At 41.3% G+C, this 25,772-nt stretch overlaps 2 protein-coding genes across 3 annotated transcripts; one reads left to right on the top strand and one right to left on the bottom strand.

Annotated features, from left to right (window-relative positions):
* The first annotated feature begins 5,692 nt into the window (after positions 1–5,692).
* On the top strand, positions 5,693–19,237 carry phrf1 (PHD and ring finger domains 1). The gene is made up of 19 exons (XM_069686664.1): positions 5,693–5,759; positions 6,558–6,693; positions 7,402–7,524; positions 7,793–7,989; positions 8,114–8,197; positions 8,321–8,454; positions 8,549–8,640; positions 8,731–8,909; positions 10,236–10,368; positions 10,490–10,608; positions 10,723–10,916; positions 11,168–11,293; positions 11,774–11,928; positions 12,155–14,039; positions 14,399–15,642; positions 15,920–15,996; positions 16,758–16,901; positions 17,049–17,180; positions 17,292–19,237. Exons 2-19 carry the CDS (start codon positions 6,606–6,608, stop codon positions 17,448–17,450), a joined length of 5,265 nt encoding a protein of 1,754 aa, XP_069542765.1. The 5' UTR covers positions 5,693–5,759; positions 6,558–6,605; the 3' UTR covers positions 17,451–19,237.
* A 902-nt stretch (positions 19,238–20,139) lies between these two features.
* irf7 (interferon regulatory factor 7) lies at positions 20,140–25,107 on the bottom strand. 2 transcript variants are annotated; one of them, XM_069686415.1, is made up of 10 exons: positions 25,048–25,107; positions 24,470–24,623; positions 23,371–23,542; positions 23,180–23,280; positions 23,034–23,085; positions 22,779–22,895; positions 22,467–22,666; positions 21,198–21,399; positions 20,995–21,110; positions 20,140–20,883 (listed from the first exon to the last, which is right to left on the bottom strand). In XM_069686415.1, the coding sequence occupies exons 1-10, from the start codon at positions 25,053–25,055 to the stop codon at positions 20,695–20,697; spliced, it is 1,311 nt and encodes a 436-aa protein (XP_069542516.1). In that variant the 5' UTR covers positions 25,056–25,107; the 3' UTR covers positions 20,140–20,694. The 2 variants fall into 2 exon arrangements, with proteins under 2 accessions (XP_069542516.1, XP_069542515.1); XM_069686414.1 differs by having other exon boundaries at positions 24,470–25,099.
* Between the last annotated feature and the right edge of the window lie 665 nt (positions 25,108–25,772).

Genomic DNA, 25,772 nt, shown 5'->3' with positions numbered 1-25,772 from the left:
TTTTGCATAGTGGTTGTTTTTCTTAACACCCTGTTTATGACATCACATTTTATCATTATCATTATATAACTAGGAGTGGAGGTGCAGCTCATCTGAAATACCCTGCTGTAAATAATTAACACGCCCCTGTACACTCTCTAAAAATGACTGTGCCATGAAGCTCCTATGTGAAATGCATGATGAATATATTATAGGTACTAAAATATGCATGCGCCCCTCATTGCTCATGGTACAATGGCTCTCATGATGCTCAATCATTTCTGCGTGTCTTAAAGCCGGTATTCACAGGTGGCTGATTGAAAGTTCACAGAGTGCATCCTCGGAAGCAGGAGCGAAATGTGGCAGACATCCTGGCATCACAGCTGCTGCTGTTACGGATGATGTAACGCAGTAGATCTACATGTCATGTGACCATAAAGGCACAAGGGCAGCGCAGACGTGCGAGCATTTGAGGAGCTTGACTAGTGATCCACTTAGTTGCAAATGTAGCTTGTCAATAGTTTTAAAGTTTCATGTACGTTCTAATGAAAGTCTTTCACAGGAGGAAGTCTGATAGTGGAAAATTGTAAACTTCTGACTCCATATCTTGTTTTTACTTTTTAAATCACATCATGGGATAAACACCGTTGCACAACTACGGGCTCCCGCACAACACTTTTGTCCTCCACCCCTTTCCTGTTTGTTTACCCTGGAGAGTAAATATGCTGGCTGTCACACACGGAGTGACTTGAGCTCTCCTTGTTCTCTGGCTAACCCCTGACTGAAACCCTGTGGATTTCTATAAATACATTAGTCTGCAGACACTTTCCAGGTACAACCCCAAAAAAGAACAGATTTATTTGTTTCCGACGCCCACATGAATCTATATCAGAAACTTTCTCAAAGCAAGAAAAAATAAGGATTTCCACTTCCTGCCGATGCTGTGAACTCTTGACCGATTGTATTTAGAATTAAGGACAAACACATGAGAATGCCAATTCAGATATTATGATTAATTATGCAGAATTGGATTTCACTGAGAAGATTTAGAGCTGTCTGGCTTGGCAGGGGTTAGATAAGCTCCAAATCCTTTTTGAGTTCCCACTGTCTGGACAAGCCGCCGCATGGGGCAGCGCTGGCGCCAACCTGTGGATTTGAAGGGAACTGCACAAACACCTCAAGTCAAAATAGAAAGTGTTTTTCTTCTTCCACCTCCTACATTCGCATTGACAATAAGAGAATACAATGCAATATTCACGACCAGAACAAACATCCAATGTCTCACACATTTATTGCATAACTTGTGGACCCTTCAGATCTGATGTTTTAGTTTTAGAAGACCCAAGGCCCCCTTGTGCATGTATTAAATTTTTTCTTTCCTTATCCTACATGCAAAGTGCACAGGATCTAATCTCATGAACATCATATCCTAACCAAAATGAATCCGGCCTCATAAAAGGGACATTAACAGATTATGATGATGTTTCAGGACACCACCCCAGGGGAATTAATTTCACTCATACAATGGCACTCCACATGAACCCTGTCCAATCTGCTTTGGAAGGTGTCGGGTCAATATGAAAGCTGAAAGTTTGACCACTTTTTGATGAAAAACAATCAATGAGTGTTTCTCAGTAGAGAGAGCAGAGGGTGTCTGGGAAACGACGTCCTTCATGTGCCGGGTGAGAGTGAGCATCTGCACGTCCACATTATGATGATGAATGGGGCCACAAGTTAATGAGTCTGACATACTGCACTTATCTATGCCTCTGTGTCACACTGTGACTCATTATGCACTGATGGGAATAAAAGGTGCTCACTGATACAGAGAAATGCATCGCACAGTAAAACAGAAAGTAAAATACACGATGCCATTTTTTTTTTAATAGAAACTTTACTTCCTACTTTTACAAACAGACATGGTACATGATGTGAGGATACAATTGATTTTCTTAATTTCATCTCAGATTTGTGTTGCTTTATGGTTTAATAAATAAATTCCAAACACATTTTTTTATTATCCAAAAATAACAAATGTAGTCTCTTAATGTAAGGCTCCTTTTAGCTCGAGGGGCCCTGAGGAACCTCTTCAGAAAACCCCAGAGGGCCTCTGACCTCAAATACGGAGCCAGTAAGTATAATGATGATTATAATGTCAGATGAAACAGAAACAGAAATGAAACACTCACCAATAGTCTTGACAGTAGAAGGCATTAGAGAGGTCGCCTCTATAGGGGGCAATGCTAAAGCTCCTTGCCCTAAATAAGAGGACAGTATGTGTACATAGGTGGAAGTAGGCTACACATGGAGACCACTGGCAGAGCCGTCATGTTGATCAGGCCTGTCCCAGCAATGTGCACGGGACATAATCAGGGACTTCTGGGAAAAAAGGTGTCTGTCTGGTCCGGTTGTGGCTCGTCTTGCACGAGCCAAAAAAAGAGAGGTATTCCCAAAACCAGGTTAGCCGCTGTCACACGCACAGTGGAACTGGCAACTGACACAATGTGCGTTAGTCAGTGGCTTACCTGCTTTTAGAGCTCAGACTGACAAACATGGGCAATCTGTGGAGTAACACACAAAAAGGCTGAGCAATAAAGCAGCAATAAATCAGATAAAGTCAACATAGAGAGTGGGGATTACAAGCTCACCTTGTTCACATCACTTGCACTTAGAAAATAGCCTTATTAAAATTAATAAAACAAAATAAATTCTATACCAATTCAGTTAAATCGACAAATATCTGAAAGCGGCCATTGTCCCAACAAACTGTACTACAGAATTAGAAATCACAGCTGGCTTCCACTACACGATGTACCTATTTGGCTACTGACATATATTTAGATGCTTTCTGTCTCAGTTGTTCTGAAAAAGTTTCAAAATAATGAATTATTACATCTCAAAGCTGCAATTAAATGAATATAAAAAAATATATACAATGAATGTGGCCTATTCATCCATAACATATAGACAGAAATAAGAATAGTGGCAGATAAAGGGAGCTACTTACCAGTCCCAAGTTTTCTTTTGGATTAATTTTAAAAGAAATAATCTTTCATTTTCGCCGAGAGCATCCTGTTTTCCATCTCCACAAAAATCCAAATTGTTTTTTCTTTTAAAGAAATCTCGGTGCATGATTAAAGTTAGGTGCATTTTAAGAACATAGTGTAGCCTACACCGACGCACAAGTTCAGTTCACTTGCACTACCCCTACCCTGCCCACTCCCCTGCATCTGCAACCCGACCTGGTTATGCAAATTGAAAAGAAACTGACATCACGCGCAGCCAATCGGAAGCCGCGGTTGAGTTGAAAGACCCACCCATTATAGATTATCGACAAATAAAAATCTCTGAGAGGTTGGTTTAATAAGGGCAGCAGGTTCAGCTGACTTGTAGAGTTATAGTTGGGGTGCGGCGCGTTCAGTTTTGCACGTCGTACATTAGGAATAAACCATTATCGTGTTAACAGTTTCCTGTCCTGAGCGATTATTTATGCAAACATGAATGCGACGTAGGTTTCTTTACCCTTAAATAGACGGCATGTGATGCGACAGCTGCTGCTGGAGGTATGATGTAGAGGTTAAAGACACTTTGACAAAGGACGCCCCTACCCCTACAGTGTGAAGTGGTTGAACTCGGCTTACTTGTGTACAGTGTTGCCATGAGCGGAGTGTGGCTGTGCACGTACCAAGGATGCAGCATGACAGTCTGATCTGATGATGACGACGAGGAGGTGGAGGGGGTGGTGGAGGAGGGCAATGATGATCACTCAATTATTTAAGGAATGAGAGTTTATAACTCCCTGACATCATAGCAATAAGAAGATAGAATCAATTTTAAATCTGTTTACTTTAAATTTAAACAGCATAACTTAAAATAACTTCAATACAGAACATTAACTGTAATAGTCGTAATGATAATATTAACAATATTCGAATTGCACAAAAGGATAATATATGTATTACAGTGGTATTAACACAATCGATTTTAGTCCAATTTAATTGTGAGAAAACACCTTTTTCTAAAAATACACAGAAATCACAGCCCCCCTTCGCTTTGGAACACGGTGTTCTCTCTTTGTCTCTGGGATATTATCAAACAACATTTTTATTTTAGGTGAGAATATAATCTTTATTTCCTTCTGACCAGTTTTTGACAGTCAAAGCCCTGTCGGCTTATTCACAGCCAGGATACACATAACCTCATGACATAAAGTAGCAAATCTGGATTACATTGTATTATGTAACTGTATCTGATTTTATTAAGTGAAAGCTACCACCAGGGGGCGACTGTGGCTCTGGACCAAATACTGTATATATAGATAGATAGTATATATCTTTTATACAGTCTATGCTCTGGACTGCTGAAATTATACAGCTTGAGGTTTTGTGACTGACCGTGTACCTCAGAAAAGAGTTGTTGTAGTTTGTCATTCAAACGTTATTAATTTATCGTTGCAGTTCAAATGCGACATTATATATCCTCACTGCTCTTACTAAAGAGACACCCACTCACTCCTGTGTTGACAGCTGAATGACGACTATACCACACAGAGATTTGTAAACAGCTTTGAAGAGCAGCATCGTGTTTTTAACTTGAATGACGAGTAAAAATGACCTTAATATGTTTTTAACTATGTATAAATGGCAGGGAAATAATGTGTAAAAAAACAATCAAACACTGAAAACAGTATTTACAGTTTATTTGTATTAATGACATGCTGGTATGGAGTCGGTGGGTTTGTGACTAAGTATAATAAAAAGAGATGGTTGAATTTGAAATTGCGATTTGGCAATTTTGACAATTTATTGTTTATTCTCACTGTTTTGTCATCCGTTTCCTTTTGTGAGCCAGGCTAATGCAACTAAACTCTGATGTCTTTAAACCGCGCCATCTCAAAGTCCAATCTGCAGACATCGTAAACTCTGACACACCACTTCAGCTATCATAAACATCAGCCTTGTTTGGTGGGTCGAAACGGGACTCACCACCTCAAACCTAGACGTGTATATATGTAACTGTGTGTAACTGAATGTGAAATATGATGTGCCAAATTTAAACGTGTTCAGGTGGGAAATTTTATTGTAGAGATTTTAAGTCCAACTGCTTTGTGAAAAAAACAATCTTAAACAATATTTGTTAAAAAAAAAAAAAAAAAAAGATTAATTACATATATAATTTTTTATAATATGGAAAGTTTTTAGAAATGTTGTGATAATTCAAATTTTTGAAGCCACCGGCACATCTTTTTTTTTACTCCACATTGTTTTCAAAATCCACTTGGCGATCTCAGACTACAATCCAAATACCATATATGTAATTTAAACCCTTTGATGTTGATGTTTTGCAGCTCATTATCTCCCAGAAAAACCTTCTCCCTCCACTTGCTGGATCCTGCGTTTGAATCTTTGGTGGAAAATGATCTGTGGAAAACTTTTTAAAATCAGTGATTCACTGATTACTTTGAACGATAAAGAGTGCATGACATTTAATCAAAATAAAGTGTATTAATATAAAAAGAAATCCTGGGGGAGAATCGTGTGTTTGGTTTTAATGAGAATGGACACACTCTAAAAGACATACAGACTTCTACACTACACTATCATGTGGCTACTGTACATTCACGTGTATGTTTTATGTCTGAAAGAAAGGGACACTGTCTCTTTAAGAGTCACGATCTTCTGAGCGCACTCGGCCTTTTCCGTCTACAGCCAGCCGGTGGTGTCACTCAACAACTGTGGAGACTTCAAATCACTCTTACTTACCTCACTTTACTTAATAGGGTAGGTTTAATTGACTTAATTGCTATGCCTTGCTCGAATAGGACATTTTAGTTATAAGGGCAGAATGGTATTTCTTTGTAAATTGCCCCACGCGCTGAGTGTTTGTAGCACGGTGGAGCTTGTAGATGTTGCTATTCTGGGGTTAGCTAACACGCTCCACTGTGAAGCTAATGTTACAAGCTAGCGCCATTTGTTCAGTAAGAACAGCGTGACAGGCTCGTCTTACATTCTTGTCAGTGCACATTTATACATTGTGTATATTTCCATTCACGCTACTTGTATATTTTATATGAGACGTGAGAAAAACACTGTTTGCTGCCGAGTTTTCTTCTTTGTTTACAAAGGTAGCCTTAGCTTGTCTGTAGGCTGCTGCTGGCTAGCTAGCCAGTGTTATCGGCAGGTAACCTTTGAGTGTTTGTCCGCGAGCGATACAAATAAGAAACTACTTTAATTGAGCATTACGTGTTATAATTGACACTCTTGGATAGTCATAAGATCTTGCTTGCCTTAACTTGTCTGTTAACAGTAGTTGTTACTATATCCAATAGACCAAGACCTCATGCTTTCTGCTCAAGGACTTGTCATTCCTTAGTTGATTCAAAACCTTTCCTTCACCACTTGTCCTTTTAACCGTGAGTAGATTGGCTTTAATGCTTTTAATACAATTAAGTCCCTTATGACATTTAATCTCACCTACTTATGTCATGGTTGTTAAAAAAGTCACAAATCCACCCAGATAGTTTATGTTATTTATAACACTACCTGTCATTGTGGTCTATCTTCTTCGTTTTGTTGTAGAGTAAAGCTGTCAGAGAAAGTGTTCAGCTGTTCTTCTGATGGTTAGCCATGGATGAAGATGACAGCCAGGATGAGCTGATCAACCGCAGTACATCCCACAGCAAAGGAAAAAGGGCTGCTCTGTGGGCCATCTCAGGTATCATGTTTGACATGTTTATGTGCCATGAGCTGTTGGATGAATTTGTACATTTTTTTCCACAAAATTGCATTTACTTTTGTAATGGTCAAACATGAAACATATCTCAAAGCTTTTTAAAACTCAAGCATTTTGTGTGTATTTTGATTAGGGGTGCACGATATTGGATTTTTTGCCAAGATGCCAATATTTTCCAACCCTTTTTGTTGATTGCCGATTTCGATACCAATATATTAGGCACATGTTTTTTTCCACCTAATAGCAGAGAACATAAAGTCTCCCCTGATATCTGACATTGATTGGACAGGCTTTGATGAAGCTCTCCCTGAGATAACCCTGACAATAGCCACAACTAGGGCAAATGTTACCTATTGCACAGAGCAAATGCATAAAATGAAATCAACCTTGCTGCCTGTTTGGGAAGCTGAAAAACTGCCATACCGCAGACATCTTGCACCCTCCGTCATGCTTGACAGAAGAGGCGTGGTGCGAGAGGTGCAACGATTTAATATCGTAACATTACGTCAAGCTTTTTTAGGGAATCATCGAGCATTTAGGCAGAATTAAAGCATTGTTTTATCAGCGAAAATATCGGCAGAAAATGACACTGATACCGATATGTAATTTTCAAGCTATGATCTGAAGATACCGCTAACGTGCCAATGGTATTGTGCATCCCTAATTTTGATATATAAATCCTTCTTCTAGATGACTCGGATGAGTCTGATGAGGGAGAATCTGAGAGTGGTGAGGAAGAAGAGGAGGATCACCTAGAAGGAGAAGATGAGGAGGAGGAGGAAGAAGAAGACGATGGGAATGAAGAGGAGGATGGTAGGATGTGCCATTTATTTTGTTGTATAAAAATGGGTGTTATCTGCTTTTGTTTGTTTTGCTTATTCTTGCTCAAGAAGGTCTTTGTACAAAATAACTGGAACTGGATCTTAATTATATAAATTTGTCACACCATATGTGTGAAGTGTAGCACAGGATTTGTTCACCTCTTTCAACATAAAAACTATTTACTCAGTGTAACTGCCATATCCTCTATAAGACAGTTTTTATAGTTCATGCACAAAAGATTTCTACCCACTTTTATCAGATGAAGAAGAGGACGAAGAAGCTAAGGCTGAGGACGGAGCTTTTGGTGGAACCTCTGCTGATCTTGCAGGGATGAGCTCGGATGAGGACGCAGACAAGTGTCCTATCTGCCTTAACTCCTTCAGCAGCCAGCCTGTTGCAACACCAGAGAACTGTGAGCACTACTTCTGTTTCGACTGCATCCTTGAATGGGCCAAGGTAGGTCTGACTTAATGCTCAGAAAGCATTTTGTGAGCAGCACCTTTAACTTTCCATTATCAGTATATTCTCTGCATTGAAGCTGCAAAGCTCAATTCCAGTGTTTCTGTTTTCCACCTTTCAGAATGCAAACTCCTGTCCTGTAGACCGTATTGCCTTCAACAGCATCTACCTAAGAAAATGTTTTGGAGGCAAAGTGAAGAAAATGGTAAGTGAGCTCAGTCTTTAGTAGAATAACTTCTCATACATTATTACCTCAGTTTACTCTGTGTACATTTATGTTGTAGACTTGTTTCTGACATGTTATTTATGTGATGGTGGCTTTGTTCAGATCACTGTACAAAAGCCTGTGAAGGAAGGTCAGGAGGAAACAATAGACGTGGACCTGGAACAGACCAACTGTGAGGTGTGTGGGGGTAGTGACCGGGAGGACCGCCTCTTGCTTTGTGATGGCTGTGATGCTGGGTGAGATTGATATTTATAACTGAACTTAATAACCCTTCCTAAGTGTGATGATATTTCTTATCAGAGAAATTTATGAAGCTTTTTTATTCCATAGGTATCACATGGAGTGTCTCACACCACCCCTTGACTCTGTTCCTGTAGAAGAATGGTTCTGCCCTGAGTGTGTAGCCAACAACCGTCACTCAAGTAATTTGCCTTCTACATCAAAATAACACATATTTACACTTTTCTTAATGTTTGCTCTTGATGTGAGATATTTTAATCGTCTTGATTCAGGGGGTTCTGCTGAAGAAATCAGTGACACAGAGAGCCTACCTTCTTCCGCCGGTCCTACCACCAGTCGCTCCCAGTCCCGTACAGCAGGTCCCACCAGAGCCATTGCTCGGACTCAGCAGAGTGAGAGGGTTCGAGCTAATGTCAACCGACATCGCATCACACAGGCACGCACATCGCAGGTTTGGCATGAGGCGTGATGCTTCTGTTTTGGCTTTTTCTCTAACTCACTTTAACGCAGTGATTCCCAAACTGGGGGGTGCATGGCAAGGCTCAACAAAAACAATGCACACAGTTCAGTGCAAGGACTGCCAGGTAAACATAAGGCTCACAAGTCTAATTAAATATGAAGAATCCCTTGGCTTCACCGTCCCACACTGGCCGTGTGTGTGTCGCAGGTGAAGCCGCTAAAAGTAAACACTCTGTGGCACGTCCGCCCCGTGAATGTTCTGTGTGAGTGGCCACAGTGTCAACCAGCACCGGGATGCGTGTCGCTGACAACGGGAAAACAGCCGCCTGGCATTACTGAAAGCCTTGATCATCCAGCTGACATTGTGTGTGACAGTAGCAGCAGCATTGGGTGCTTGTTTACAGTTTACAGGCAGGTGACGCACAGACTGCTGCACAGCAATCAGGTCTCTGTGTGCTCTGGTGAAGAACTGCACTAATGTGATATCAGACTTTTCCTGTTGATAAGTCGTGAAAAAACGACCGCCAAGCAGCAACAAAGTAGCAGCTTTACATGTGTCAGTCAGTTTGCTTTACTATTGCATGTCCTGCGATGTGACTGTTGCACATGCGCACATCGCAATTGCAATGGTGTTTTCAGCCCTAGGCGCAACTGTCATGCCAAACAGAGTGGCTTTACTAAAGTTGCATCTGTGTCATCAAATGCTCAACCCGCCTCTTATAAAGCAGCTTACAGAGCTGCTTCATGTAAAAAGCTGCACACTATAGTTGAGGAATTAATACGACTCTCAGCTATTGAGGTGTCACATATGATTGATGAAGCAACAGTCAGCTAACTTAAGGCTGTCCCTCTGTCAGCAGTATCATTGCGAGGTGCATGTATGACATTTTTAAAAAATATCGAGTAGCAGCACGTGTCTGATAGCGTGTGTTAGTGTATATGGATGGATGTTTATGTGTCGATGAGTATGGTGAGGGGTGTGGGGGCTTGAAAAACCCTAACCCTAACCCTGCAGAAAAAGTTTGGGAACCACTGCTTTAACTGTTTATGTGAAAAGCTCGAACTTCTAGAAATGTCTTAATATTCCATAAAGTTTGTTGTTGTTGTTGTGCATTAAAGATGAACTAATGACATGTATGAGCTAATAAGTGTAAGTGCTTTGGACAGCACAGGTGTTAGCATGTGTTTTTGTGATTCTTTGTACTTGATTGGTGACTGAAGTGCTTGTGTTAAGGAGCAGTGCATGTGTGGGAGTTGTTTTAAGAGCAATGGTTTCTAAAAGCAAATCAGAGTACTAATGCAAACTTCTCTTTACCAGTTGGCTCCTACATATCTGATGCAGTCTACATGGCTGGATGAAACTATCAATGCTGTGGTGGCTGGGCTCAACACTTCTGTTTATATAAGAAACTTCACACCTCGCATCCCATCTACTCGCAGGCGCAAGACTAGTAAGTAAACAAAACAAAACATTTTTAGATCGTGTCAGAAGCTCAATCATAGACAAATATAGTAAAAGGGAAATTAAGAGATAAGAATGGTGAATGATATTTTTTTTGGTTGATTGAACAGGAAAGCGCAGAAAGGTCAAGAAGACATCTTCTGCTAAGGGTAACACAGGAAAAGCAGCCAGTACAGGAGTCAAGAGGAGGAGACGGAGAGTGAGGAGGAATAAATCCAGAAAGAAGCTGGTGAGTGTATCATCAACATCTGTCCTGATAGTTGAATTATTTAGTTTTAAGAGAGTCACTACATGTGTCACACTAAATGTAAATAAAGACTAAAATAATGTTTTTTCTGTGTAGATGTTGAAAAAGTCAGCCACTGCTCGAAGTCGTATCGCTAATAATCTTGGGATTGTGAAGGACAAGAAGAGCTCTTCGCTTCCTACAGTGTACCGACCATCAGAGCACACGCTGAGCAACATGCGTGCTGACATAGGAGCTGCGTCCCTCTCTATCTATGGAGATCCATTTGACTTGGATCCATTTGTGGATCGGTAAGAAGACAATTTAGCAAACTACAAATATTCATTGATGTTACTGATATTGTATTGTACATGTACAAAATGCATAGAGACGGTTACTAGTGCCACTCAAGCGTTACTACTGGTCCTGGCTCCTTTCTACAGCAACTCCCTATCACGTCATCATCTGATCTTATCTCGACTGTGATTATGTTTGAACTTAGCTCTTCATATACTGGGTGAATAACTACGCAAATAACAAGGCTCTTTGGTATTGATTTAAGCAATGAGGAGGATCACCAGCAGGCCCGCGTTACATCGCTGTTGGAGGCCAAGAGGCGAGGGATCTCTCGCTCAGCTCTTCGCTCTCACCAGCCAGTAGCTCGACCAGTTACTGGAGGCCTTTCCCGGTAAACATTCCCTTTTCCTTTTCCGTTCTCATAGCTCTTGTCCATATGCTAATGTGCTTTTTGACTGTTCTAGCTGAATTGACCAAAATCGGCTAATGCTGGTTGGTGGAAAGGAAAAACAATTGGATACGGTGAACATGTGCGTTGCATGAAAGAGAATATTTGTCCCTAAGTACATTAGTTTTTTATGAGAAATTGCAGTGTATGGCAGTGTCAATCAAAGAAAAATACAAGGTTTTTTCATTGCTTTCAAAGGCTTCATTGGCAGTTTCAAAAACAATTTTGCTAAAGCATGGTGACACAAACTTTTTGTTGATTTTTCAAAAATTAAAAGCAACACAATAAACATTAAATTCTTAGTAAATAAATGTGCATCATTTTACACAATGTTTTCTTATTCTGTCATCACGATGATACCTAGTTTGATGAAAACATAAGAAATATGGCCGATCTAATAAAAAGTTTGCTTTGCTTTACCAGGAGAGGTTTGGATGTCCCCCAATCAGCAGGCGTTGTGGAGGCGGCCCCTGTGCCTGACCTGCTGGGCAGCATCCTAACGGGGCAGAACATGCTCTTGATGGACAGCTCTGATGTTGTTATTAATCGAGATGGTTCCCTTAAAGCTACCAAGCCAAGTAAGTGTGTTTGTCTAATCAGTGAGTATTAATAACATATGTTGTAGTTGTTTGATAAGAGATTTTATTGAACCTGGTGGGCGGGAGAGAAAGACCAGAGATTAATTTATTTTCAAGTGGGAGGTAGAGGTCAGACATTTACAGGTCGAGCTGACTAACTCACATCTTCAAATACCTGACTGCTTTAGGCTCTATGTGTTTATCATTCATTTTTTTTCTGTTACAGCACTGCCCTCTGCATTAAAGCCTGGTTGCAGCAAAAGCAGTAGCTCAGATGATGCCTCCATCAACCCGGTGATGTCACCAGACCAAGGAGACATGTCTCCTTCCCTCCACTATAACGGAGACCTACCAGGGTCCTCCCACGGCTCCTCGAGCCGACCTTTCTCCCAGAGCTCTTCTCGCTTATCCCCATACGCTTCCCCCTCAGCCAATCGCATGCACACATCTCCCCATCCTGATTTACCTCCCCGAGGTCATCCCAGTTTGCAGCCACCTCGTCCAATCAGACCCAACCATCCTCCTGGTCATCGTGGAAGCAATGGAGTAGCAGCCCTCAGTCCTTCTCTTGACTCCAGCTCGAAGAGCCGGGAAAAAGCCCCATCACAGTCCCAGCCTAAAAAAACACCTCTAAAGCCCATGTGGGTGGACGTGTCAGTGCTTCCTAGGATACCAAGAATAAAAAGGGAGAGTAGTGAGGCCACAAGTGATGGCACTAGTCCAGGTGGCAGTAATAAGAGTAGTAGTAGAGAAAATTGTAGTAATTCTACCCCCAGCAGTAATGGTTACGGCATGCCAGAGACGGGCATGAACAGCCTGGCCGGGGACAAGGGAAGGCAGCAAAGTGTAGACCAGCAAAAGGGCAGAGCCGACGGTCAGTCCCAGAGGCAGAGGCCTGACGGAGCAGGCTCGTCATCAGCTTTCTCCAACTCATTCTCCTCCTCTTCCTCCTCTTCCTCCTCTTCCTCCTCTGCTGGTTTTCCCACCAGTCAGACACGTTATTCCTCATCTTCCGCGGCTTCATCGTCTGTGAGTTTTCGCATTAACTCCAGCGGGAACTCCTGGCAATCAAGGCGGCTCAGCACTGGGTCATCTTCTGCAAGTGGAGGAAACGTGCAGGAACACTGGAGCAAAAAGGAAGATGAAGTAAGAAAGAGGCAGCTGCACAGGGATAAACAGATGCTTCTGGCATCACGTACGATGGTCAATAAGGAACAAGACAGTAATAATATCTATGATCCTTTTAATCCCACTTTGTCAGACTCGAGCAGCTCAGGCGACGAAGCTGAGAGTTCCCGAAACACCACACATGAGGGTAAGGCTCCTACGTTAGCAAACAAGAAGGGTTTACTGCAAAACAAGCAGAACCTGGTTCATGTGAAAACTGAAACGCAGGAGATTGAGGTCTCCCAGGAAGAACCGAGGGGAGCTAGTGCCCAAGAGAACACATCACAGGGGGTCAGACGATCAGAAGTGTTTGTCAAGACGGAAAAAGAATCAAGATTTTCAGACACTAAGACTGACAAACGATCAGCTTTACGTGACACTAAAGTTAAAAAGGAGCCAGGGTTGGAGGATGAAGAAGCTGAAACGTTTGGTCACAGTGTAAATTCAGACTCAGAGGATGATACACAGAGAGTTCATCCCCGCTTGGATCTTGTAAAGACTGAGAGAGATGCTCTGAATGAGGAGAGTCGGCAGAGTGTTGATCCCCCCATCAGTGCTCCCTTAAACTGTAAGGATGATTTATTTGCATCAAGCTCCGCTCCCACCAAGAAGAAACAAAAGGCAGAAATTAAACCGGACACTAATTCCTCTTCCAAGTCAAGAGATTCGAGCCATAAGAACAAAACCTCCCATGTGCCGAAGGAGCAATGCTCTAGCAGTTCCGAGACGGAGAGAGGCAGGAGAGGAGACCATCATACCTCAAGCCAGGAAGGCCGGCCGAAGGAGAAGGAGAAGAACAGAGAAAGGAGCACAAGGCGGTCCAGATCCAGAGAGAGGAGGAAGGCGCGCTCAACCTCAGAAAGCTCTCAGTCCAATTCCCCTGAAAGGACTCTCAGGAAGAGACAGCGGTCCAGGTCGCGATCCAAAGACAGGAGGCGATCCAGGTAAATATGCAATACTTTGTCAAAATTTCCCCTGTCATCTCTTAAAGGGCCAGTTTGCCAATTTTCAACCCCAGTCCTATCATGCTATTATGGGGAGCTAATGCCATTATGGTAGAAACAAAATTCAATTTCGCTCTGTGCTTCTGGAGGAAAACCTCCACCAGTCTTGGCGCGAGCTGTTTGTACAACTTTCTCCACAGCTATCGCGCCAATTTCAAATATTCTTGCTTCTATCGATTACAGAGACACCAGCTTTGACTGACTGTGGCTTTTTCCACTGCTCCTTTAAGTTTGACCTTTTAATGAGGACCAAATAGTTTTATTAACTTATGGTGTTTTTCCCTCATTAACGATTTCAGGTCTGCTTCCAGCTCCAGCAGCAGAGAGCGTTCAAGGAGGAAGAAGCATCAACAAAGCAGCAAGGAGAGGAATGAAGGCCGAGAGAGAGACTCTGAGAGAAGACAACCGTCGAAAGACAAGAGACACGCTCGATCTCGCTCAAAATCTTTGTCAAAATCACGTTCGAGATCTAGATCGAAGGACCGCAAGCGTGGTCGGTCTCGCTCAAAGTCTCGCTCAAAGTCACGGTCCAGATCCAGATCAAGGGAAAGGAGGAAAGACCACACACGACTGCAACAACCGTCTGTCTCTTCTAGAGACAAGGTGGAGTCACGGTCCAAAGACAAGAGGAGACGCAGGTCTAGATCCAGCTCCAGAGAGAGAAGAAAAGACAAAAGCTCATCAAGCAAAAGTTCACAGAAAACTGCTTCTTCCGTTTCCTCCTCTAAAGACACAAAACCATTACATGAAAAGAAAAAGGATATCACTCGAAGCTCCCTCAAAGAGGACAAAGTTGCTTCATCGAACAAACAGGAGACTCCTTCCTGCACAGCTGCCGTTAAAGTAAAAAAGGAAGGCAGGGACGTCAGGACAGACAGCCAGGCTACAACAGCGGAAATGTTGAAACAGGTTAAGGTTGGAAAAGAAATCAAGAAGGAAAAACGACCATCTCTGGATATGTTTGAAGATTTTCCGATTACTAAACCAATTAAGAAAGAAAAAACTGACACACAGGCTTTGATGGACATTAAAGATATAGATGAGGAGAGAAAAGAAGACCCCATCAAGACCGAGCCTTGTGAAATCATCAAGACTGAGACGTGTGAAGTCCCAATAATTAAATCAGAACCAGGTTCCCCAGAATTGAGCCACTTCCCACCTGTCGCCTCGTTTTCTCCACTCACCACACCTGCTGCAGCCGACAGCCTCCAGGATAAAGTCCCTCAGTCTCACCCATTGGCCTCTGATGATCAACCGAACACTGTTGGGAAGACAGTCCCTGTAAAGCAGGAAGTTCAGCAACCCTCAGACTCAGACGACGACTTTAATGTCGATGTGATGTTAGACAACCTCGACTATGTGAAGTCTGAGCCCACAGAGGAAGGTGTCCGGTCTGTGAAGCAAGAGAAGGACGTAGAGGAGGGAAAGAATGAAGGAGAGCAGCCGACGAGTGTAGTGGGAGCAAAATCCAAGACTCAAGTGAAGAGGGTTACCTGGAATATTCAGGAGCCTGAGGGGCCTCAACCAGAGAAATCTGCAAGCAGTAAGTGTTGCTGTTTGCTCCAAACCAGTTTCTGTTTGCACAAACTTCAATAGATCCTGCGCACAGATACGTCTTATTTAAAAATTGATGTAATGAAATCACTTTTTACATCTTGATTCTGAAGTTTCCTGTTTTGGGTTGTCCAGGTTTTTGTTTGTTTTTTGTAGTACACACGCACATAAGAGATTTGGATGACTCAGTGCTGATAATTTGCCTTTCAAGTGGATATCAAAAGTGTTTGAATCTGTCCCTGAAGTTAACTGTTTTTCTCCCTCAGAGCTGGCTCTGTACAAACTGAGGCTGAAGCAGGAAGGAGCTCGCAAACCCTCTTCAACATCCCAGACAACCAGTCAGGTAGGAAGGACAGCGTCACCTGTCAGTGTTAACCTATTATACAGCTCCGGAAGAGACCGCTGCAAAAAACGTTCTGTTGGGTGACGTTAGGCCACTCTTTGCGCAAAAATTCAAGCAGCTCGACTTTGCTCGATGGCTTGTAAACATCAGTCTCCCTCTTGATCTCATTCAGGAGGTTTTCAGTGGGGTTCAGATCTGGATTGGGCTGGCCATGACATTTAGAGAGAGACGCTGATTTAAGGAACATTTTGAGTGGTCTTAATTTTTTCCGCAGCTGTATTTCTACCATCAGTTACTTTTAGAAATGCATCTAGGATTTAATGTGATGAATTGGCCACAGGGTGGCAGTGTTTACCTGAAAAAAGCACATGGGGTAAAATCACGTGGCTGAAACTGAAACGGATACCGGAGCATTTTCAGAGTAATCGAAAGTAAAAGGCATTCTCTGGAAATCAAAACTGTTGACTACACATTTAATGTGATCACTTTTTCCAAGACTGGTTCATTCTCTGTAGACATGCAATATCTAGGTGTGTATCAAACACAAACAGCCCTTAGTTACTTAGTCTGTATTATCTTTTATTCTAATCTAGGGACTACAGATGCAAATTAGCTTAAAGCTTTAATCTGGTACGGTGCATCAAACGGTGACATTTACGTTTTAAACTGTACATGGTCCCTTTTAAATAAATTATATTAAATTCTCATGTAATTTCTAAGAGTTGTCATTTTGTTGTCATCCATAAAATCTCCTTTGACAGGACACTGCTGGAACTGTCAGTGACCCCTCCAAGAAGGGTGCTGGTGGTCCCCCCAGCAGCTCCTCCAGATCTGGTGGTGTTCATACTGAGAGGTTATCATCAACAGGACAGGCCGAGGAGGGGGATTTGTTGAGCCAAGACAAGGTAAGTGTGGCTTGATTAAGCCTTTAAACTGAGTATCACAAGAAGCCCCTTCTGTCTTTGGTTTTTAATAAATATTACCGCCCCCTCCTCTTTGAGGATATTTTTGATACTATATCATGACATCTGTGATGTATTTAAACCTGCTAGCAGTACCTGAAGAAGCTGCACATGCAGGAAAGAGCTATAGAGGAGGTGAAGCTAGCAATCAAGCCTTTCTACCAGAGGAGAGACATCAACAAGGACGAGTACAAAGAGATCCTACGCAAAGCCGTCCAGAAGGTGGGTCATACATACTCAAAGATTTGTCAACCAACAACTCAAAGATTTCAGATCATCGCTCCAGTGTTTTTATCATGAAAAATGATAATATCTTGTGTTCTTGGTCATCAGGTATGCCACAGCAAGAGCGGGGAGATCAACCCAGTGAAGGTGGGCAATCTGGTCAAGGCATACGTGGACAAATACAAACATGCAAGGAAACACAAAAGAGGAGAGGACTCAGAGAGGGCACCGGAGGGTCAGACTCACACATCCTCTGACAGCCCCTGAGAAGGTTTTATACTACAGGCAGGGACAGCCACTTCAATTGCAAACACTCATTCATATATTCTGGTATGTTTCCTTTGTTTCTGACAAACCCAGTCCAAACGGTGAACTAATAGTTGCTCTCAGTTTCAAGATGGAACATGTTCTCTGATGTCGAGATTTCCATCTCATCTGAGTTTTGATCACTTGAACAGGACCTGTTTGGTGTCTTGTGCTGAGACTGTCGCTGCCAAGTACTGCTGTTTTTGTGTGGTGCAACTCAGCAACCTAAAAGGAGACCTTGAGGTTTTGCCTTAAAGAGGCAGGTCTCAAAGACCCTTCCATGGAGCGGTAAATCAGGTAGCTTTCTCCACAGGCGGTTTTCTATGGCTTTTGTTTGTTTGTTTTTGTGAGGGGAGGGGGTATTTATCAGTGTCAGGACTACTTTTGTTGGTTAAGAAGTGGTATATGAGTATGCAGAGTATGCATATTAAAGTCACATTAAGGAAAGACACTGTTATGCAATTTTGTAGAAAACTTTATCAGTAGAGTAATAAAACAATTTTAGAATTGGTTGTAAATAATAGATTTGATATATCCGCTTATGTTCCTTTCATCTGTATTGCCTGTTGCTGACAAATAGGTTCTAGTTTGTAGAGTAGCTTTGTTTACGTTTTGTATTTTAAAGCCTCTGTTATCTGTCTTCCACGTCTCTAATATCCATGTTTAATGAGGTAAATGTAGTCTAACGTGCTACAGGTAGTTTAAGTAATTGAGTCACTCTTCTTAAATAACAGCCTCTTCTCTTGAAACATACTTGTCCTTGTGTTCTCAGCGTTAACGCTCTCTACAACCACTGACTGAAATGTGTAAAACAGGTTTTAGAGAAGCAGGGAATATTTTGTTTTTGTGCCAAACCCGTTAAAATATTAATAAAAAAGATGCATAATTTCCCTGAATTAGTGAGATTTAATTTACTTAAGGGCATTCTGTTTTTAAGCAATGGAGAGAGACTACAACGCTACAATACAGGAGGTAATATAGATTTTAGTTTAATACAGACGTCATGTCTTAATGGCTTAGTTGCACACCCTGTTTATCTTGCAAAAATGTCCATGTCTATTTTTCTTCACTGTCAAACCTGGTGCTCTCATGTCCATAAACATTTTAACTTTCTTTTTGTATTTTATGTGTTCAGTATTGAGCTAATTTTATTAGCATACTTTCAAGGTTTTGAAATCTATTTAGAGTCCATGTCATGGAACACCTTCAGCCAACACATTTCCAAGGTAGGTTTGATAAGTGTAAACACACGTCTTAAGTTGGGAACAGAATCATTTCATTCACCTTGTAGTTTCTGGATTATGCAATCACCACCTCATTGTGTCTTTAGCCTGAACAGTACTCTTTGTCATATCCGTTACTGTCATCTTGCTCATCTTGCTCTCTCACCATTTTGCTGTCTTTACTTGTTAGTCTGCCTGCTGTAGAGACGGATCAGGTGGGTGTGGAACTTGCCTTGTATTTTGTTGTCCTGTTTATTTTGCCGTTATAAAGCTAAGAACAAGGAGGGGAGGATTTTAGAAGAAACAGGTTCTCCATGTTTATCAGAATGTATTTGACTTTTTTTTGTTTTTTTTGCATTTTACTTGATCAAACAGGCCAGGTGTTTCTAAGAGGGCACACAAATGATAATAAATCACCACTGGCTCATATTCTGTCTGGGTGTTATATCTCAATTTTATGTGGCTTATAGTGGAAACGTCTGGAGATATTGTTCTGCCCCTAATCACCTCCATATGTGTTACACTTCAAACTGAGCTCCCAAAGACTGAACAGAACCTCTTCATCAGCATTTGTGTTTAAGTTTCAGGGACTGTGTTTTTTTGCCCCACAAATTTGTTTATTGGCTTTTCACACATGTCAAAATGTTACTTTTCAAGTTTCAGTATCGTGTCATGTAAATCAGTATGTAGATTTCAGTACGAATACTTGAACAATGCAGTTACAAAAAAAAAAAGAAGACATTACCAACATGAAAGAAACAAACACGATGGTCAACCATTAATAATTAAGGACAAATAAAAAATTCACATGACAAAATAAATGAATTAAAATTTCAAACCCACCACAAGTTCATTAAAGTGAAACATTCAAAAACATTAAATTCAAGTTGTTACTCTGGAACAGCAGCAAATATCAGCCCCTCGGCGTATTCAAAAAAAGGTCCCCATATTTTATTAAATTGGTAACTGAACCGTTTATGGTACACCTATTTTTTTTCCAATTTAACAAAGTTAAAAATGTCCTTGATTCATGAGGAATGAGCGTGGGGTGAAGGTGATTTCCACCTCTTTAAAATTAGACGTCAGGCTAATAGAGTAACAAACGCTACAAAGTCGTTATAGTTTGGAAGCGGCAGAGTGGGAACAATCTGAAATAGAGTTAAAGATTTCTGACCAATAGGTGTGTAAAGAAGGGCATGACTAGAACATGTACATGTGGGTCTTCATGTCTTTTTTTGGGTTATCACGGACCAACTTCAAGCTAATGTCAAAGGGTTCACCATCGGGAGCTAGTAAAGAAACTAAGCTTTACTTGATTGACCTTAGATAGCAGGAGATTGTATCTTTAAGCTTTTGTAAATGTATTTATCATAACATCTAGCAGTTACAAGTCACACATTGCAGCACAGTAGAAAAGAACTGAGTCCTCACTGAATCTTAAACAGTTTATTTACATCTTAACAAAGCAATATATTTTTTTTTTTCAGTGCAAGACAACCAGCAGTTTGGAAAAATTAACAAATATGGAAGTGCAAAACAGCTCACCACAGACACTGGGTGTATGACACGGAAGACACCTTATTTGACATTCATTAGCATTGAAGCTCATAAATATGTAATCAGTTGGCATTTTATTAGGTGACATTAAAGTAGTCATCTAAGTTCATTGTAAGGCATTAAAGTTAAGTTAATGTAACAGTCCATTAGCAGAGAAGTTTATTTCTACTTATGTAGTGATAAAAAAATTCAGTTTTACTTGGAACGACAAAGTGAACAGGAGGCAGTTGGAAAGCATGATCAATAATGAAACATTATCTAAATAACCTTATTCAATTCTATTCATTCCTCTTGCATACACCGTGACGAGTTACCAGACTGGCTTCTTTTTTAGCATAGCTTTCGATAAGAACAGGAAGTGGTGTGTCATGTGGTCCCACGGGCAGTTGAAATAGTCCCTGTTAGGGGGAGTGAGAGAGATAATTTCACATGTGAGGTAGAAAATGTGCAGCAGCTCGTGCAGTATCTTCTGCTGTTGGCAGACCAAAGACGGTGTGAATGAGATCGTAGAGGCTGTTGTGCGAGATCTGGAGGCTGACGTTGGCGCTGTGAAGAGATGAAGCGCCCTCTATCTGGGCCATCTCGTGAAAGTATCGACAGATCAGAGGGACCACCTGGAAGAGCAAAGAGACTTTTATAGCATTTATAAACAGCACTATTTCACTGAATTAACACAAACACTGTTAAGGTATTTGAGGCCCTGGAAAAACAGGAAAGAGTTTTACTTTGACTACGATGAGCTTCTTCTCCAACGGTTTACCATCAGGGAACTTCTCTCCAAAGCACATGTTGATGGTGTATTCAGGAGAGCCGCCATTGTTATCTTTGAACTGCTTCAGTTCTGAAATGGGTGAAAACACTTATTTAACACTTAAAATATAACCGCCGTAATAAAAGTAACAAGTCGTATTTTGAGATCCATACTAACCATTGACATATTTCTCAAAGTTGAGGAGCTCCACCATGGTGTTCTGGGGCAGCTTTCTGGGGTCTGGGTGAGGCACACTGGGGTCACTGGTGCTGGCAAAGACATGGCACCTGTCCTGCCTAAAGGCGTAGATGCCAGTCTCCTGTACCTCCAGGAAGAGACCTTTCTGGATGCTGTTAAGGATGCGGTTGGTGTACTCAATCTGGGGTAAGGAGGGTTTGGGTTAGTAAATGTTTACATAGAAAAAGCTTTGTCACATTTAAGATGTAGACTAGCATATTGTGTATAAACTTAAGGGAATTCCCCTTTAAATATCCAGATTTTTCTAGCTGGTGTTGTAATACATTGTTTTTGGTGTAACAAGTTTCCATTTCCTCTATTTCAGTCACCCAAAGAGCCGAGGAGTGACAGGAAAAGACAGAAGAAGCAATAGAAAGCCAAATATGAGTGGTAGGTGTTTACTTAGTGGATACTTAAATATATCTCCTTCCTGTGATCGATTCCTCATTAACGGCCTGCTCAAAGTGTTCAGTCTCAAAAGCTCTTGCAGTAACACAAAGCCGGATCTCTGAATTAGAGCTGATTAAAGTTTTGGTGGAGTAATAAACTCCAAACTTTTTACAGCCCTCCTTCAAAGCCGGAGTGTGTGAAGTCTTTCGATATCATGTGCATATTTGTAACGTGATTCTTCTTAGCATGCGGGTCACGCGATACACATTCCTGACAATGGTTTCACACTGTTTCATTGATCCAAAAGTGGTGGTTAATACGGCAAGAATAGCAGTATTGTGCGGGCAAAGCAATGCACGATTTAAAATTACTTTGAAAATCAGCTTTTGGTGTGTTTTGTGAGGAATTAAATGATATTTACAATGTTTCTTAATCTTTAAGTTTGGTAAAAATTACATACAAAAAACTCTGATATTCATTGCTTATCTCAACAGAGTGAAAATTCCCAATTTTCCCGATCTTTCCAAAGATGGTTTGCCAACGTCATCGCCGTTTTACAGACGCCAAAATATACCTTTAATATCTGACGTTACCTTTTAGGCAACTTAAACCACTTTCTCTGAATAGCATAATCTTTTTGTGCATAGTTAAATTTTCCTAACTGGATGTCAATAAAAAACTCTGAAGTGTATTTCACAGAAATGGCCATGCAGAGTGAGATACTCTATCAACAGGTGTATTTTTAACAGTTCTTAGTAGTTTATGGTTGGTTTTCTTGAATTACGTCACATAAAATATCCCACTGATGTACCCATGCACCTGTTTTTTGTCCAGCAGACAGTCAGTGGAGGGGAAGCAGAGATGGGTGTTGTACTCGGGGGCCTCGTGGTGGTAGTGGAGCTGGAGACGGGCAGTGTTCAACGTCATCTTTAGCATTTCTTTTCTCCTGTAGTGGATGGAGATCTCCAGGTCGTAAATAGTCGGCTGCACAGGAGGACTGAGGGCCGACGGAAGATTTACTGTAAAAAGAACATGTACCAATAACATAAAGGATCTCTTTTACAGAGGTTTACATTCAGTGTGGCATTTGGTTTCAGTGAAGGAATTTTGATCTCATTTGGCTGAACATACCCTCGTAGTAAGACGGCTGATCTGGTAAAGGCTGCTGGTGGTTCTCAGCTGCTACAGGGTAGCTTTCAACAACAGCTGGATGGGGCTGGCCATGGTTCTCGACCCATGGTTGCTCCTCTGTTAAAGTCAATAAAAATAAGATTAAACTACATTTAACCTTGATTATAAACCAATAAAAAAACATAAACAGGTGGGGAGGATATAATTAACTTATATAACTTATGCAGTGTTTCTCTTTTGCATGGGACTATGTACCTGATGGGTGGTTCCCAAGATCCAAGGCCACCAAACTGTTGAGCAGATTAAGCTGTTTGAAGGAAAAGAAAAACAGTAGTTTAAATAAAAATGTCAGGACAGCAAACATCACAAAGAAATCTCTTGTGGCCTCTGCAATACTGCACCTCATTTCCTGAGGGGAAGTACTCAATGGGAGAGCTTTGTATATCTACAGGCATGTCAGATTCCTCCTGGGAGTCCTGTGCCAGCAGGCTTACATAGTGATCTGCCGATAAAGAAAATAGACTCACATTAAATTACGTACATACTCAAAATGACTCCAATATTAAAGGCTCGGATTAGGTGACTGTCTTACACTCTGTGTTGATGATCTCATAGATTTTATGAGGGTCGTCAGAAATCTTGGAATTATCCTTGATCATCTTGAAGCGTACAGAGAGGTTGTTCAGAGCGCATCGGAAGTTTGTTTTCCATCTCGCTTTGTCATTGGGGAACTCGTTGATTTTACCACTGGCTACTGCCCAGGCCTGCCAACCATACAAAGACAAGTTTAAATGTAAAGATTCTTACTGTATTAGCTTTACCTTTAATTTTTGTGAGACTCTAAACTATTGCTTCTCTATATTTCAGATGATTACATCGTACATCGACATCGTACCTGTCATAAATCTCCAGTCCCTCTCAAATTTAATCATAAATCTTTTAATACTGTACATTTTGAATCACTTGAAAAATTATGGAAAATGGGGCACTGTAGATCTATTAAAGCTCCTGAGAGGAACCTTTGGTTTGTTTTGATTTTAGCGCCCCCTGTGGACAAAGCTGTACCTCATATCTTTTATCCTGTACATGCTAAAGTGGTGTTTTTAACAAAAAATCTCATCTTTTTTAATTTTATTTTTATTTTTATTTTATCTCAGCTTTCTTTAACAGTCATTTGTATCACTCACTTTAAAATGTAAACAAAGGCAGCGTGCAGTTAATCGCTTTGTCTGACACCTACCCCCCCGCCAGCGGTTTCAGGCATTAAAAATAACTATGTAGAAATATTCATTTTCTTCCTGATGATCTGGTTTGCTTTTGTAGCTCATATAGAGTAATCACAATAAATTTCAGTCTGTTTCATAACTGTCAAAAAACTCCTCACAGGAGCTTTAACAAATGCTGGATGGCATCTTGTACTAAAGTCTTCGAACCATTAGTATTGCTACTATGCCTCTACTTTGACCTGATCAAAGAGGAAGTGCCACCACTTGTGTTGGTATGCTGTTATCGCCCCAGGCAGCACCTGCCATACAGAAGCTCTCTTACAGTCATGTACAGGAGTGTTTGTGTCACAACCGTCCTGTCTCTTCTTTTCTTTTAATCCCAAAATATCAAAATAATTTAACTATTGTTGTGTCAGACATTTTTTCTAATCACACTGTATCAGATAGCAAAAGTTTAATACCTACCCTGAATATTTTGCTGTCCTCATCATTGCAGTCCTTCCTGGAGTTGTGCTTCCAGGGGACTCTGAACTTGTTCTGGTCCACATAGCACAGGCCTGTGTACTGGCCCGTCCCCACCTGCTCGATGAGCCAGCTGGCAAACTGAGGCTTGGGAGGGCTGAGAGGAAACATGACCGATCAGTGTGGTTCTTTTATGAAACTTCTCACGATAGCAGAGAGGGGAAGTGGAGACAGGCACTTTAACCACACACTGACACACACACACACACACCGTAAACAGTGCTGTAAAAAAAGGCAACTGTCAAGTGTTATCGCTTTGCTTATACAGACACTAAAAAAAGACTGAAAGCACCCATAAAGCAATATCATAGCCAAACAATACTCAGCATAATGCATCATTTACAAGACTGATTCAGTACCTTAAATCAAAGGGTTTGAATGTTTCTATTAACGCTGCAAGTTTCACAAGGAACTGACTCTTTCGCGATCATCCAGTCTTAACAAAACAAAGTCACATCATGATATTATCCTACTCGTTTCCTGCAAAGGAGGAAAAGAGATGAGGTTGTGTGTCTCCCTACCTTTGCATGTCTCTGCAGCGGTGTCGCTCTGTAGGCAGCTGCTGAATCTGCTTTAAGTCCTCGAATCACTCGGACTGCAGTTTTAAATGCAACACCCGTGACTTCATGTGAGCTTTGAATGTCTCCTCCTCCCCGGTGGGCGGGCGCAGCTACTTGTGGCATTTCCGAAGAACGAGTTGGTTTGGGATTCACGGGCTATCACACTGAACCGCCTCAAACACGTATTTTACGTATACACAGATTAGAGACGGCCCCTGCAGACCGGAAGCACGCGTGGCTGGATTTGGTTGGTGGGGTTTCTATCGGCGATCAGTGAAAGAAAGTGAAAGAAGGCTTGGCGAAATTATTGCACCACTTTTCTTGCATCATCACGTCATCCGCGTTTCATCAGCCACTTCCTGAGACGCGCTATTAGACTGGTATTGGTTGGCTGCTACTTCAACAATATGATGGTTAAACTGGAATTCCCTCACGCTATGTGTTATCAGACCTGACTCGACTACAGTCAGTCAGCGATGTCATCCCTATTTTACCATATACTGTCTGTTAGCATTGTTAAAAACCGGTCAGTCCATTACAAAGCCACGTAGCTTGGGCCATTCGTGATGCCAAATATTTAATGGTAAGAATCACGTGGCGTTTCATAATTGACATACATTATAAAATGATGGACCAGATTTTAAAATATGGTGGATACACATGTTAATACAAAATATGGGGCTTTA

This window comes from Semicossyphus pulcher, unplaced genomic scaffold, assembly GCF_022749685.1.
Source record: "Semicossyphus pulcher isolate SPU_LCO1_2020_fin unplaced genomic scaffold, fSemPul1.0.p SCAF_8, whole genome shotgun sequence".
Lineage (NCBI taxonomy): Eukaryota > Metazoa > Chordata > Actinopteri > Labriformes > Labridae > Semicossyphus > Semicossyphus pulcher.
The sequence above is the reverse complement of the archived record's forward strand: the minus strand, read 5'-3'. Positions and strand labels throughout refer to the sequence as shown.

What these genes read in the sequence shown, in the direction of transcription:
- phrf1 (XM_069686664.1), top strand. Translation starts at nt 6,606, where the DNA reads ATGGATGAAGATGACAGCCAGGATGAGCTGATCAACCGCAGTACATCC. An exon ending in AAAGACAGGAGGCGATCCAG is followed by an intron (nt 14,040 to 14,398) that starts GTAAATATGCAA and finishes TAACGATTTCAG; the next exon opens with GTCTGCTTCCAGCTCCAGCA. An exon ending in ACCAGAGAAATCTGCAAGCA is followed by an intron (nt 15,643 to 15,919) that starts GTAAGTGTTGCT and finishes TTTCTCCCTCAG; the next exon opens with AGCTGGCTCTGTACAAACTG.
- irf7 (XM_069686414.1), bottom strand. Translation starts at nt 24,637, where the DNA reads ATGTTTCCTCTCAGCCCTCCCAAGCCTCAGTTTGCCAGCTGGCTCATC. An exon ending in TGAGATCATCAACACAGAGT is followed by an intron (nt 23,281 to 23,370) that starts GTAAGACAGTCA and finishes CTTTATCGGCAG; the next exon opens with ATCACTATGTAAGCCTGCTG. An exon ending in TCAGCCGTCTTACTACGAGG is followed by an intron (nt 22,667 to 22,778) that starts GTATGTTCAGCC and finishes TTCTTTTTACAG; the next exon opens with TAAATCTTCCGTCGGCCCTC.